At 39.8% G+C, this 16,344-nt stretch overlaps 2 protein-coding genes across 4 annotated transcripts in view; one reads left to right on the top strand and one right to left on the bottom strand.

Annotated features, from left to right (window-relative positions):
* Window positions 1-614: 614 nt before the first annotated feature.
* LOC133124962 (trypsin inhibitor ClTI-1-like) overlaps window positions 615-16,344 on the bottom strand; it is a 92,195-nt gene continuing 76,465 nt past the window's right edge. Inside the window, exons 1-5 of one of the 3 annotated variants that reach the window (XM_061236576.1) lie at window positions 16,270-16,273; window positions 1,536-1,594; window positions 1,303-1,343; window positions 1,112-1,221; window positions 615-862 (exon numbers count right to left, since the gene is read on the bottom strand). In XM_061236576.1, the coding sequence (XP_061092560.1) occupies window positions 814-862; window positions 1,112-1,221; window positions 1,303-1,343; window positions 1,536-1,578 (243 nt within the window). In that variant the 5' untranslated portion in view covers window positions 1,579-1,594; window positions 16,270-16,273 and the 3' untranslated portion in view covers window positions 615-813. Of the gene's footprint in view, window positions 863-1,111; window positions 1,222-1,302; window positions 1,344-1,535; window positions 1,692-16,269; window positions 16,274-16,344 lie in introns of those variants that run through there. The other 2 variants (XM_061236575.1, XM_061236574.1) reach the window with 2 other exon arrangements.
* Window positions 9,027-10,259, top strand: LOC133123512 (neuropeptide Y receptor type 6-like). The gene has a single exon (XM_061233982.1). It carries the CDS (start codon window positions 9,123-9,125, stop codon window positions 10,257-10,259), a length of 1,137 nt encoding a protein of 378 aa, XP_061089966.1. The 5' UTR covers window positions 9,027-9,122.

The raw sequence follows: 16,344 nt of genomic DNA, 5'->3' as shown, positions 1-16,344 counted from the left end.
CCAGACCTTACCCCCATGGTTCCAATACTTTTTGAAGGAACTGTATGATTTAACAAAGTCCCAGCCTCCCCCCCTCATGGGTTCCTTCCTTTAGTCATACAGTTTTGTAATGTGAGAATTAGATGTTGAGACTTATTTTGTTAAAAATATAGCTGGCATGGAGATTTGGCTGCCCAGAACACAGCATCTTGGTTCTCTGTGTGGCTTCCTAGAGATTGGTCAACTATTTGGCAAGCAATAACAAAAGCCTCTTCCCTTAAAATAACTTGAAATACAAGTTCATTATACTTTTGAAACTAGTTTGAACAGTGTCACGGTCTTGTTCCTGCTGTTTTTTTAACCATATCCTGGTGCGATAAGCCTGCCATGATGAAAGCTGCTTTACAGAAGGTGATTTCAGATTCACACAGCAGCAGAACAGAAGACGAGATCATCCAGTGACTTCTGTTGAGTGGTTTACTTGGAAGCAAATGAGTTGCAATAACAGATTTTACCCAGTCCAGGGGCCGTATTACAGAAACGTCCTACCTGAAAAGCCATCTTGTACTTGTAATACAGCCCCTGGTGTATATTTACTGTACACACCCTTTACAATTATATAAAACGGCTCTCAATTAAATTCATGCATAGTAATTTATTCAAAGAACAGTGACTATGAACGTGCCATGGTTTTTACACAAATGCTGAATTCGCTCACATTAAAATCCAGTTCAAAATTAAAGCTGAGAAAATAAAATCTGAAAATAAAATATTCAAAATAAAAACATGCGCAGGAGCGCTCACACAGACGTGTCGTTGTCTTCGTCATACATGCTATTCGCACTCTCCTTTCCAGGCGATAGCAATATTGGCCTGGTTTTCCCTGGTGAAATAAAATCCATAAATAAAAATAAACATTCGTTTGCACGGCAGATTTTTGTTCAAAGTGACTGGAGTGTTATGGAAATATAACAGAGAACTTTTAAAACGGAGAGCGTAACACAACCCTCGCGTTTCGTAACACAAATAGGCATCAGTGTTTGTTTCAGGTTTCGTATTGCCACAAGAACGTTAACAGAAGAGATCAAGTCAACATTAAACGGTCAGTCATGTACGCAACACGCCTACTCACTTATTCCAAAGGCAGAGCATGCAGTCGTTGCTGTAGGTGACGCCGTCATTTCCACAGACCGGTGAAAAATCTCGAGTGCACATCGGGAGGAAGTACGCAGAGCAGTTCGGCTGTGGAACAGTGGAAGTAAATGTTGATATCCGAGAATAAAGCTTTCCAAATATAACTAATCATCATAAGTGTCCCCTTACCGCTATTGGTGTGCTGGGAGCAGCGGACACTGTCACCAATGCTATGAAAACACAAAAATGTATACATAAAATCATAAACCGGGATCAAACAGGTTACACGAATCACAGTCCGTTACGATTCCAAGTTCACAAGAAAAGTTATTATTAACTCATATTTTTGTAGCGCGGGCATTCTTGCGAATTTCATGTCTTCATTCATGAGCCCATCACTGGAATCTGCTTCAAAAACTCACCGGTAAAACAGAACAGAACCACCAGCCGCGTTCCTATTCGCATCTTCGACACTTTGACAGGCTACTGTTTCAAATGACTGTTAGAATAAATCCTGTATGCAGCGCATTTTATAGGCTTGGCGAAGTTTCTCCACCTATGTCCACCTCTGCAGGCTACCACAAGTGCGTCATCGTCACACCTTCTTTGTAGGAGGTCCAAGCCTGTGTTCTGAGACCTCGTTGATTACCAATTCGTTGAATCAGGTGTACCAAATCACTGCTGAAATGAAAACATACAGGACTGTAGATCTCAAAGAACACGTTTGGGCGGACCTAATTTAGAATATATTCTGCGTATGAAAGCCTGCCGACCCTAGTGGAATTATGTCAGTAGTGGAGTTCCTCCCTATGTGAAGACTGAGTTTGTTTTGAAGGTGGAGGGAGTTTCTGAGGTGAGGTGGATGAAAAGTTATTAGGAAGGAAAGGAATAGGAAAGTCAGTCAGTGTTGCAAGAATTTGGTAGCTATAGTGTGACGGCATTCAAAAGGGTTGCACTGAGGTGTTGTTGGTGCCAAGATCATGGTCTTGTGGCAGCAGCTCTATGTTGGAGAGCAGTGCACAGGTGTAGAAGGTTTAAAGATGGGTGCACAGTGGAAGAATGTACTTTGTTTGTATGCACCGTTGGGGAAATCATGAAGTAGGTGCAAAGTGAAAGAAGGAAAATGGAAAGTGATGTGTAACGGACAAGAGTACAGAACAAAATGTCATATGCAGAAGCGACAAAGAGAGTAGGAGCAGGAAAGGCAATTGGGAGGAAAGAACAGGATAGAATTGGGACAGTGGAAAAATGGGAAAAGGATATGGCCGAGAAAGCTTAAGGATGGACTGAAGAAGGTTTTTTAACATTTGTGGCAGTGGTGATAAATTGAGACCGAGAGGATCAGGATGGTGGTGGATGTGGCAAATGCCTGGAAAAACGTGTTGGTGTAAAGATTGTGGATTTAGGAGTGGGAGGTTTTTTAATAATTATTATTATAAAATAAAAAATAAAATATTTGGCGGTTATAAACTGGAAGGTATTCAGTCCGCCGACTTAATTGAAAAGAAGAAGATTAATGTAGACAAAAAGTGTCTTGTGATTAGCATCTCTTAGATTTGTCATTTGTGGAAAACATGTGCATGTATTTAGCTGATATATAGCTCAGGGGTTAGATAAAGACCTTATCACAGGTTAGCATGCACTTATAATTGCTGTATACATTTTACTGGAGTGAGGGGGCGTGAAAAACATTACTTTGCACACCTGCCACATATGTAGTTTCCCATTATGCTAAGCTAAGATTGTTGTGATTTGTTTTCATTGAACACACAAAGTAGCTTTTATTAGTGTGGAGGGTTCAGCAGGATCAGCAAGATTGTGAATTAGGGGACTATAGGACACCAAAAGAAAGTCAAATTATTATTTTTGTTTCAGCTGGATTATTTTACAAATTTTCGCGATTCACTCTGTAGTACTGGGGTAATTGGCTTTGTAAATAAGGGAGCCTCTCCCAGTCATTCAGGCTATAGATAGCAAAACTACTTAACAATGAGAAAAACAGGCCACTCTAGTTTTGTCATTTTGTGAAGCTAAAAACTAGAGACAATCTAGCACTGCTTTAAAACTACACCCCCTTTACCTGCCGTTTTTACATGACCTGGCAAGCTGTTCCACACATTGACATTTCTGTGTATAAAGACATGCTTCCCCATATTTGTGCAAAATTTTACCTTTGGTTACTGTTCACCAATGCAGCCTTGTTTACTGTTATTTGCTCAGATAAGATTGCTTTTACTGTCACTATTTCCGTTCTGTGCCAGTCCCAAATTCACTCCTGAAATAACTCCTGCAATTCTTCTTTCTGATAATGAGTCTCTGATGGGGTACCTTCTCACATTTTGAGTGAGAGGAGAATGTCAGTGTGATCTGACATGGAATGGACAAAGGCACCAGCCACCCCATCACAGAGAGATGGGAGAAACACCTACAGATGAAAAAGTTGTGTAATTGTGTGCAGCAGAAAAAAAGAAAACTGGTCAAACCAGGTTTTAGGTTATAATGCATACTCCTATAATGTAACAGTGTGACTCATTGAAACATGAACATGAATTTTAGTTTTTGTCATACAGAGTGGAGGGTGACCAGAAGTGAACAGATCCTAGGCTGACATCTCAATTACATCACTTCAAATCTGTTGTGTAAGTTGTATCAGAAGAATATACTGTGATGGTCTTATTTACTGATGTCTGTACAATTACTATTCAAATGTAGTGCACAACTAAACTGCACTCTGTAGAACACTGTGTCAATGATGTTTTCAGTTTCTTTGAAAGCCTTTGAATCATGATGAAGTTCTCTGTGAAATCTAAAAAGCTTCACAGAAGTACGGTTATCTGTACGCCTGACTGACTACAGTCAAATCAGTCGGTTTTGCTGCATTTCCTCATGGTCACTGTGGTGTTTGTGGGACCAGTGACTTCTTGTGCAATGTCATGTGAGTTATCGGGGTCAGGGACTGCTCTTACACAGCTATGTAAACTTACTGCATTTATTTCATAACCCCGAGTGTCACGTTTCATGCTTGAAAACGCGATTGAAAAGTAGTGCAGACGGACGGTAGGCAGGCCCCGCTGACAGCTTTCCAGGTTCCTTGACTTTTTGCATGGTGTACTGATTACGAGACTGCCTTCTCGCATGTATGAACTTTCACGTGTATGAACTTTGCTTGTTTTTTGACTATGCTCACTGGACATTGAGTCGTGCATTTTGGGTCCAACCTCCCACGCACTGAGAGGGGGAACACACAAAATAACAAAGCTTTTCAGCAAGGATAGCCATTAATTTCTGCTACTGTATGACTCTGCACATGTGCTAGGACATTCTAGTGGTTTTGGAATATAGGGAAGATAAAGAAAATATATCAGAGCATAGCAGTCATTCTTTTTTTCCCTTTTTTAACATATAAAAGTAGTAGTATAAATTAAAAGCCGTGTAATATTATTCTATGCAATCTAAGAGGAGAATTTAATAAATTGCAACAATGCAGGTGGTTTGTCTTGGACTTTAAATGACAAAAGGAAAGCAGTAATTAAGTGGTTATATCATAGATATCATTGAATCATAATCATCGAAATGGCAGCTTCCTTTGTTTATGAATGAAGAATCTGAAGACTGCAAAAAGTATGTGTAAAGTGTGCATAGAAATCTCCCTCTCTAACTCCGCTGATATGTGCTAAATGTCCTGGCACAAAATCATGGCCATGTATCACCCCAATTGGTGCTACAATTGGTGGTTGAGGTGAGAGCCCTGCTTTAATGTGAAACATGAGATGAAAGGTCCATAATAATAATAAACCTACTATATTTGGTTTTGGTGCCACTGATACATAGGAGGGGGAAATTTAGTTTGCAGTTCTGTTAATTCAGAATAGATTACCGGTTGTCTAGTTGTACGCTCTGTTGCCCCTGGAAAGCTACACAAAGATAGAAGACAAACAATAGCTTCATTTTAGCATATAGCCTCCTCTTCACTAGGGGGCAATGCTCACTAGTATAAATGAACATGCTTCAGGTTCTGTTCTTGCTGAATGCGCAATGAAGAAAGCCTTAGTATGGATTTCATTCTAGAAATGATTCTCCATATTTTAAATAAACATCTTGCAGCCTACGGTAAACTGAGCCATTTCTTGGTAGAGATACTGGCCGTTTGTGAGTGTGTTAACATGATTGCAGGAGACCTTAATGGTTTAAATACTGTAAAGTTCTGTTTCACAAAGCATTGCATCCAGATTGCATCCCACTTCATTGTGATCGGGTATACTGTATCTACATTATTTAGTCATGAATTACACCTTATGGCTGCATACCTTTTTATTTCTAATACCTAATTGATACCTAATCTATACCATAGATCTATAACTTAGATATTACGTTTAAAATCCTGTGACACACATTCAGTGGAACACATTACTGATGCAAACACAAGTATTGGGGTTTAGATATTTAATCAATTATTTTTACTAACCTGGTACAGAATTTATATTTTTGTCCAACTGCAAGGTCTCTCATGGAATTTGAATATCAATTAATGTTTGAAAGCAATGATCTGAGAACTATCTGGAAATCATAATTCATATTGAATACAGGCAATTATTTTTCCATTAATATTGTCAAACAAGCTTAACTCCAATTACAAATTCAGATGTTTTTTCCTTTGCTGCAATAAACATGTGAAATGAATAACTACACATTATGGTTTGAATTAGTATATAATCGGAAACCTGGATTGTAGAATTTTTACACTGATTTATTTTTTATTGTTGTTCTTATTCCTTTACTTTTTGATCAAAGGCATTACCCCTATATAATTAAACACTCTTTGTAATATTATACCAAAACCCAAAACATGGTATTTAAAATGTAGATTTAAAGTGCTGAAATAAGGCAGCATTAAATCTGTCCAATACAAGGAGCGAGTCTGTGACTGAAATACTGAGTACAAACAAGACATGCTTTGAGTGGCTGTCTCTTACAGGAAAAGGACAGAACACTCCCAAGAGAGAGTGATTTTTTTAACACTGTGTTCACAGTTCAGAGAGATGAGTACAGGGTGAGCATCTCACACTGAACTGCCATTTCAACATTTCTTTTTGTTTTCTGATATGGAAACATGTTGCGCATATCGACAATAATGTCTGGCAGAACAATATTACTGCCTATGCTATATGGTCACAAAGTAAGAGTAGATTGTCAGAAAAGCTGCTAACAGCTTCCATTTTGAGCGATTCTACTTTGAAAAGAGTACTTCTGCAATCGTAACATACTGGGCAGCATGCCAATTCCCATCTTGTTTCACCAGTAGGTGGCGCTATGAGAGGAATATAAATTAAATACCTCTCTACACTCTTCAATTCCTTTACAAATTCAATTGAAGCTTTGCATGCTATGTCTTTCTATTAGCTCTCAATTGAATGTGAAATGATAAGTATCTGAAAAAATCAGGCCACCATCAGCCAATCAAAATTCAGCAGTCATTAGATACACTTCCCATGGTCCAGTCATCTTGAAATTTGTACAAAACTTACAAAGTTGCGCTACAGCCATATATAAAACTTTGAATCCAGCCAGGACTCTTTCTGTGCAGAGTTTGTATGTTTTGCAGGTGCCCGTGTGGGTTCCTTTCATTGCATTAGACGGACTTATGAAGTTTCAATTCTCTTGAAATTTGGTCAGTGTGTACTTGCTTGCAAAACGTGAATTGGCCAATAGGGGCCAATCTATCGAACTTGCATTAAGTTTTGCATGCCTCCTTAGACCAAGCTTATTCAAACAATTATTTGAAATATGTTACAATATGGCTGAATAAACAGCCAATGAACATTGACATGGACGTGTCTTCTCACATAAATGCAAATAATGTGATAAGACAAGTTGGATTCTCACAAAACTGGATGCACGTCTTTGGCACAATAAACTAAGGTTGCCTATATAATCTGGTTCTACAGAGTCAATAGGTGGCGCTATTGGAGGAGAAAATGCAAAAATCAACTCGTGCTCTTAATTATTTAATTATTTAATGTCTAAATCTGATATGTGTATAAATGCCAGCTACATCACAGACTGCAGGTGTATCTTAAACATTTTACTGATTCAGTACAGGAGTGAACCTGTGTAGTTTATAGAGCAGTCAGAAAGCTGAAATGAACTGGGTAACTGGTTGGAAAAAAGCCTACATGTAGATTGGCCCTCCAGGACCTGAGTTGTGCACCCCTGTCTTTTAAGCAAATGAGCAACTAACTTTTTTATGCTGTGTCATAATCACAATAGTCCTTATATGAGCTTGCAAAAAACAGTTTAAAGAAATTGTCATCAAGAAAGCTGTTTCCGACACGGTCCTGGTCCCAATGGATCACCCAATTCATAAATCGGCTGCCATTTTGAATGGTTAATTTTTCACTTCTTTTGCCAGTGAGAAAAACTGCAGATTGTTTGCACGATGGTCCAGTGGATAGCACAGTTGCCTAAGTAAGAAGGTCCTAGGTTAAAATATGGCCCGGGCCCTTTCTGGGTAGTTTGCATGCTCTCCAAAGTCTCTGTGCTTGCCGATGCTGCTTGGACCCCTCAATTGCTGCTTGCAGCTATTTTTAATTATTATCGCATTCCAAGTATTTGTGGTCTTCGTTATTTGTGAATTTTGTGGTTTTATTTTGTATCGTTTAAAAAATATAGTGTTCCATGTTTTGAATATATAGAAATGAGGGTGACATTAAATATCTAATATTCAAATGTAAACTTTTTTAAACAGTGACAAAATGACAATTAGTTTAGCTATCACACATCTGTTTTCTTTAGGATTTTACAGCAAAGTGCCTGTGTTTTTTCCTCAATTGTGATTTCTTCAAAGGAAAGCCATGGCACTTTTGGTTCTTTGACTGAACATTCTGCTTGCAATGAATATGTCCCTCAGACTCCTTCTCCCTCTCCACCTGATTTGTCAAAGATCTCAGTAGCTCCACCTCCCACCCTCTCTTTCCAGCTTCTAGCTGCCCTCTCTTTGTGTGGATGTAGAGCTGCTAGTGGATCACACTCAGACACCTGCTGGATTTTGTACTCAGGGCCGGTTTCCACAGCATCCCACCGTAACCTCGCTGTTGGGAATCCGCTTCAGAAACTAATTTGCCAGCTCGTTAATAAATGAATGATTCATCTGATGGTTCATGATTTGTCACTATTTCTCTCTCTTTTTTAAATGTTGCATTTACCCAGTCCTTGTAAGGACCTGTGAGATTCATATTAATGGTGAGTACTTGAGTTTTTTAAGTTCCTGTTCTTCATATTGGAGATTTTGGAGATATGACAAATAGCCTGAGCCAAGCCTGAATCTGGAAGACATTTTCTGCATTTTCCATATTTGCGTTGTAATTATTTGCATGCAATTGCAACATTTAATTTTTGCATGTGTCATTATCTACTTATGTTGTGCCTGCTGACTCAATAATTACAGCTCAAGGATCTTTAACGGAAATCTGTTCATTATTTACAGTTAATTACCCTTTCTTGTGATTCTAATCATTAATCAAGGTAGATTTTAAGTGAATTATGCCCTCTTTTGAAAACTCATATCTAACACGTGACTTTGTAATGTAAATTAATCATGTAATCCAGATGAAAGCAGTAGAATTATGTGCTTCAATTTAAACTTAGAAATCTGCAGAAATATTATTCTACTGTCATGTGGGAAACTATCGTATTCATAATAACTGTGATATGCAATTAAAGTTAAGTGTGGTTTTATTGCTTCAAATTAGAATTTTATCACATCTCCCTGCCATCTCTGCGCAAATCTGTCTGCTGTTCCCAGTAGCCCCCTGGTCGTGGATAATGATTGTGTTGAATTTTTTTGTTCCCTGTGGTTTCCACACTGTTGCCTTGTCCTTGTCAGTGAATGTAGCGGATGGGCAGAATGCAGAGGAGATCACACAATGAAGAGTGACTGGTAACCAATTGTATATCGTCCCCTAAATGCCAGCATTGGCTCTCCTGCTCAGAGGAAGTATCTGGGCGGGGGTATGACTAACTCCACCTCTCACCCTGGAGGGGGTACCCCCAACATGACCTTGGTTGGGCCCACAACCCTCAGCAATGGCAGCACGTCCAGGCCGGACTTTGGTGATTATGACTGCCAGTCTTCAGCCCCCATCCTGTTGGCATTGGTGGGCGGCTACAGTGCGGTTGGCCTGGTGGGGTTGCTTGGCAACCTATGCCTGATCGGTGTGATTCGGCGGCAGAAGGAGACACAGAACGTTACCAACCTGCTGATCGGTAACCTGGCGGCGTCGGACATGCTGGTGTGCGTGATTTGCATCCCGTTCACCATGGTCTACACGCTCATGGACCACTGGCTGTTTGGGGAGGCCATGTGCAAGGTGACCAGCTTTGTGCAATGCCTGTCCGTCTCCGTCTCCAGCTTCTCGCTGGTGCTCATCGCCGTGGAGCGCTACCAGCTTATTGTCAACCCCCGAGGCTGGAAGCCCAACGTGACGCACGCGCACTGGAGCATCGTGGGCATCTGGCTGGGCTCAGCCGTGCTGTCCCTGCCCTACCTGGTGTTCTACCACCTCAGCGACGAGCCCTTCCGCAACATCTCCCAAGGCTTCTACCGCGACAAGTACGCCTGCATGGACGGCTGGCCATCGGAGCGGGGCAGGCTGGGCTTCAACACCTGCCTGCTGCTGGTGCAGTATGTGGCTCCCCTGTGCTTCATCCTGGTGTGCTACGGGCGGGTGCTGGCCTGCCTGCGGAGACGCGGGGGGCGCGGGGAACGACAGCGCGAAAACGAGGCGCGGGCCAGCGAGACCAAACGCATCAACACCCTGCTGGTCTCCATCGTGGCTGCCTTCGCCGCGTGCTGGCTTCCGCTCAACGTCTTCAACCTGCTGTTCGACTGGCACCACGAGACGCTGCTCAGCTGCCACCACAACCTGCTGTTCACCCTCTGCCACATGGTGGCCATGGTCTCCACCTGCGTCAACCCCGTCTTCTACGGCTTCCTCAACAGGAACTTCCAGAAGGATCTGCAGGGTGTGATGCGCCTCTGCGGCTTCTGCTCCAGCCAGGAGGTGTACAACAACGTAGGCATGTCTGCCATGCAGACTGACATCTCAAAGGGCTCGTTCAGGCTGAACAACTCTGCTAGTGCCTGCTAGAAGGGCGGAGGGGGCATGCATTAAAGGGCAGGGGTAGGTGGCAGGGGGGCTGGGAAGTGAGGAGGCCAGGAACCTTCTGTGGCTTATCACCCCTTTAAGGGGACAAGTGATGTCATAAAGGTGGTCTGTCCCAGCCTGAATCTGACCAAGCTGCAGCTGACAGTACTAGCCTAGCCATTCTGAACATACAGTGCTAGCCTTTTGTATCCTAGCCATTCTGAACATACAGTGCTAGCCTTTTGTATCCTAGTGCAGTCATGCAGTACTACTGTCACATTTTGATCCCTTTCAGTCAGGAGCAAGACCTCAACACAAGTTAAATCACATGAAGGGGATATTTTTTACAATATTGCATGAGTGTCTCTTATGTAGCAAACAGCTACTTTTCAACAGTGTGGGCATGATTAAATAAAAATGTTTGCTTTTATACAGTATATGTGTACTGTGATTTTAATTGCTTGACAACATGGCAGAACTAAAAATTACAGACTTACTGAAATGTGTAAAGTTCATTTTATAGATACTTTATAGGCACCTTTATGTACAATGTGTAGGACAAAGTGTATTGTGAAAAAATATTATCTAAACATTTTCTATTGCTCTGTGCCAAATATTTCTTACAAAAGTGTCCTGTTCCTGATCTGTTAAAGTAACTATACAGCCTTGGATTCAATCTTAATATCAATCCTGACTTAACCAGGTGGTATACAGTGAGACTATATGAATAGGAAACATAAAAATGTGTAAAAATGTGTTAAATCTTCACTCCTTTATTGGTGTAGTGTATATGTGTAAATGTGTATTAAATGATTGTGATGGGCAGAACTTTCAGTACATCTCCTAAATAGTGTGGAAATAATTTAGGAATCACTTGGATAAGTTTCCATCTCCTAACTAAAACAATATGACAATGTGACAGTATTGTTTTTAACTTGTATTTATTACATTACATTACATTACATTATTGGCATTTGGCAGACGCTCTTATCCAGAGCGACGTACAGTTGATTAGACTAAGCAGGAGACAATCCTCCCCTATTGTAAGTTCGTCTTTGTATTGTAAGTTATTCATAAATTCATAAATTTGATATTTCAATAAATGTAAGCATACACACAGGTTCAAATTTGATAACTTTATAATATGGTGTTTTGTTGTAAGCAGAGATTGACATGATTTAATGTATATCATATTCCTATTATCTGCAATGTGAATTTTGTCCCTGGTTTACCACGCCTTGTTGGATGTTATATGTGTATTATTGGTCATTGTATTGTCTTCTTGAACAGTTGAATTTTTTGGGGGGGAAGGAAACCAGTCATATTACGTTGTGCTTGTGTTGTAGCAGGTGTGGCAATGCTTTTCTTCTTCTTGTGCTTAACCCTTATGTGGGTCAAAAATGACCCAGATGTGTGATTATTTCAAAGTATCTCTCAAACTAAGTCATGTCAACAACTGTTACCCCATGAATTCTCATACAATCTTGTCTTTAATTGATAGAAAGAGTTGCGTTTGTTGAAACTTTATTACAATTTTAGTAAAGGCATTAACAGAGGTTTTCATTACTAAATTTACATAGGCCGGGTCATTTTTGGCCCGTATTGGATTCCAATGGAATTTTATGCACTATATTGAAAGTGTTGTGTCTTATTGTCTTTCTCGAGAAATTAGCCTGCTGTATATTTTGTTCAAATACGCTGTGTATCATGTCTAGACATTATTATTATCACATTGTACCTACGTTTTGTAATTATTTTATCTTATTTTGAATGACTTACGCATTGCAATAAAGTATCAAAAAGATGCCACTTGCATAAGAAACTGTATTTTCGGTGGGGGTGGGTTATTATTTAGGATCAGGAATATAATTATTATTAATTTCCTTTCTATTGTATTAGTTTATACATGTGTTTCAGCAATGTATATACTCATCTGCCTCTTTATGCACACCAGCTTGTTAATGCTGAAAGCCCGCTCCGCTAAACAGGCTCATGTGGCTGCAACTCAATATACAAATCCTGCCGAAATGGAGGAGTAGAGTTTTTTGTTTACCAAACATTAAAATGGGCAAGATGAGGGATAAGCAACTGTGACAGTGGTATGATGGATGCTGCCATGCATGGCGGTTCTAGCATTTCAGAAACAACTGCCCTCCTGGGAGTTTTACGCTCTACACTCTAGAGTTTACAGAGAATGGTGCAAAAAACAAAAAAACATCCATTGAGCAGAAGTTCTGTGGCTGAAAACATGGAGGAGATCAGACGAGAATGGGCACACTTGTTCAAACCAACAGAAAGGTAGGCTGGTGATGGTAGTACTGTACAATGGTGTGGGGAATGCTTTCTTGGCACACGTTTGGACCCTTAATACCAATTGAGCATTTGAATGCCAAATCATTCCTCAGCATTGTTGGTGATCATGTGCATCCTTTTATGGCCACAGTCTATCTTTTTTAAACTGGATTTCCAGCAGGGTATTGTTCCATGTCACAAAGCAGACGTCATCTCAAGCTGTTACAAGCACGAAAATGACATGCATTTTAAACATTAATGTTGATTAATGTGATATTATTTCATATTAATGAAAAGTAAAAAAATAAAATGTAACTCTTTCATTTAAGGCTCAAACTCAGGCTTGAAATGTGAAAATGTGTTTAAAGTTTTGATTGAATTCGTAATAAAAATGACTAAATAAGTAATGGAAGCCTAAAGGGATTTGGGTTGTACATTGTAGTCCTTAACTGATGCCAAATTATTCATAATAGTAAAAAATATATACTGTATATTATATTAATATATCCATATCCAATCAGGAAATGCAATTGTATTATTACTGGTGAGGACCCTAAACATCTAAGGGTTCATTCTGATACACTGAAGCTGGATTTATGCTCTAAAACATTGAAAATTTGATTCAGTTGCAGACTACTCAAGTGGCTTAAATTGGCCACTCAAGGTTAAGGACACTACGCACTGCAGTTAGACTGAATCTTCCTGTCAGCATGCTGAAACCTTGCCTCAGTGTTTTGTGCCTCTGTCCGTCTGGGCCAGTAGTTCGAATGTATTTTCTAATTCATGTCTTGTGCTCAAAGCCTGGTCGTAAATCATACACAACGCTGTCGCCGAGAAGCTAACACCCACGCCGAGTAATTTGGTTTGTGTTTTAAGAAAGCCTCTGCTCATTTGTTGCTACTGTGCCTATCTGAAATGCAGAAAACAAATGCATGGCCCAGGTCCAGCTCTGAGGTAACTAGCTGTCTCTTCATAGTTCATAATGTGACACAATTCACAGCCAACACAGTGGAAATAATGCATTGTTCCTGGTCTTTCACCACTGAGGTAATTAGGAGATTGCAGTGTGCTGAAGGTTGGTCCTGCCCTGGCTCAATGGCCTTCTTATCACACAGCATTGCTCTCAATAGCCCAGCAATGCAAGAGTCTCTGAAATTCAGTTAGTGATTTATTTTATTTGTATGTATATTAGGATTGAGCATTAGCCCCAAAGCAAAGCATATTATTATAAATACACACATGCATGCACGCACACACACACACACACACACACACACACACACACACTCCTCTGCCTAGCACAATTCCTGTCACAGTATCCTACAGCAGAACACGGAGGTAGTGACAATGATGCTTCAGTAACATAATTATCCTCCTAACGACATACATAGCTCCTTGAAGTATTCGTCTGTGAGAATGGTGATCGACTGCGTGTGCAGGATAGAACTGCCTCTATGGAAAAATGCAAGGTACATTTGGTACATAGTAAATAGTGATGTTAAATAATACTGCCAATGGCATATTGGAGGAAAGTGGCTTAACACTGGGATGATGTAAATACAGAAGAAAGTACGGAAATTGTGGTGAATCACAAAAGATGAAGCTTCCCTGTGCTAATGTCACAGATTTGATTGTTTTTATTATTGCATTACATATGAATCTCTGGAGCTGTGAGGAGTCTACAAACTGTGATCTAAGTTTTTGCTATTACAGCAAAATGGGCTGAATCTTTACTGTTGCTCTTGTGGGATTGAAATGGTTAAGGTGTGAAAGACACTTGACACATTGCAGGTGTCTTTATTCTCTTTGGATATATTGAAGATCCTCTAAGGGAAGTTTGGGTAAAATCACAAGATTAGGACCAAGTAGATTCTGTGACACTGGACAAGGTGTGAGCTACTGAACGAGTGAGCGTAGGTAACAACCAGCAGTAAAATCGTAGCAACCAAATCTATTAATTTCCCACTCTCATTGTTACACTACCATGATTTTAATCTTTGAGGCCATTTAACTGGCTATAGGTTCTTATTATTATTGTAAATATTTAACAAGCCTGGATAAATAGAATATGTGGGTTAAAGAGAAACACTGCTGTTTTTTTGAAGAACAAATGAGAACAAGGGTCTTTTTCATGATTTTGACTGGCATAGTCCATAATATTTCCATTTATTCATTAATTTCATAATTAGTTTCCATTGTTTGCTAAATGCCGTGTAATTCTGAGTTTGTCCTTTTTTCACCATCTTTCTTTTGTAATCAGGCAGCCTCAAATTTTTAGCAATTATACAGGATATGTATTTTATTTTCCAATACTATTTTGTGATTGTTCCACACACAATCTGACCGCTAAATGGTACAAGCTTAAACATGACACATTTCTTCACATTTTAAAGCAAGATCACTTTTTATTTAAATTTCTGACAGTTTAAAAAAAAAAAAAAAATTTAAAGGAAAAAGGCCCTGTACAAAAGATTGGGAATCCTGTCAGTTAGTACTTTCTGGAATACCCAACGTCTCTTCAACTTCAATGTCTGGACTGACCTTTGAACATTAGCCTCTAGAATTTGTTGATATTTGGTGGAATCCATTCTTCCTTCCACTCGCACAAAATGTCCTGTACCCCCAGCTGCCACACAACCCCAAAGAATAATGGATCTACCTCTATGCTTTAGTTTTTAATGTAAATGTTCTATGGGGATGGATAGATAGTACTCTGGAAGTAGAAACATTCTTTATTTTAATATTTGAGTGAACTGCCCTTTTTAGGAGTAAATTATGTTTGGCTGCAAAGAACTTTGAGGGGAAAAAGCTAAATAAAAGTGTTATTATGACCCTTTCACGTCTATTATATTAATCTTCCAGGATTGAAGGTTGATTGCACATGCTGCACAAGTAATAACAAGTAAATTGTCCTAGTGCACCAGGAAATACAGTTAATTTGATAATAAGACTCTATTCCACAGAAAGAAATGGTTATATTTCTGAAAATATGTGAAATATAACCAAACCATTAGTATCGTTCAGGCTTAATAAGGCCACAGACCAAAGGCATCAGTGAGTACAGGTAAAGCCTTGTCACAATGGCTATTTTCAGAATAATTTTTTTCTGAGAATAATTCACTTGCTCATCTCCACACAGCAGCTATTCTGCTTCTGCATCAAGCAGGAAGAAAAGGCTGAATTGTAAGGAGACAAAAAAGCATGCATGGCCTCTTAGATCAGCATCCTCTCTCATTCTTTCATGAGAGTAGATGGACATTGTTGCATTTTATTTATAAAGCACTTGTCCCATGCTCAAAGCATTGTAGAGGAGCACTGTAATAAGCCATGGAGTAGAGCTCAAAGCTGAAATAACTAACCACGAAGCTCAAAACTGTACTACGGAAGGAAAAGAAGAAACTAAATGGGGCTGAAAGCTCTGTCGCCCCAGGTCTCTACTTCTGTAGGCGTATGTTTGCACCTTCCTGACATTGTCAACAGGTCGGAGGACACAGCTCTAATGCAACACCTTTAGATATGCACAACAGTCACCGTGCCATTCTATACAGGTACAGTCATTATTTCATCTTTGACGAGAAAGGCCGGCAAGAACACAATCTCCCTCCTTCCCCCACCACTTCTAACACCCGACCTGATCACAGTCTTTTTCTCCCGTTCCTCATTTTTCTAAAAAGCCTGGCTGCGGGTCCCTGAATAAGAAGTAGCTGAAGACCTAGTACAGCTTTGACAGGAGGCTTGAGGTGCTTTTCCTTGCATTCCTCCTTTGCCTCCAAACATGTTGATGGTATGTATGGCG

This window comes from Conger conger, chromosome 3, assembly GCF_963514075.1.
Source record: "Conger conger chromosome 3, fConCon1.1, whole genome shotgun sequence".
Classification (NCBI taxonomy): Eukaryota; Metazoa; Chordata; class Actinopteri; order Anguilliformes; family Congridae; genus Conger; species Conger conger.
The sequence above is the reverse complement of the archived record's forward strand: the minus strand, read 5'-3'. Positions and strand labels throughout refer to the sequence as shown.

Coding starts and splice junctions, on each gene's coding strand:
- LOC133123512 (XM_061233982.1), top strand. CDS start 9,123: ATGACTAACTCCACCTCTCACCCTGGAGGGGGTACCCCCAACATGACC.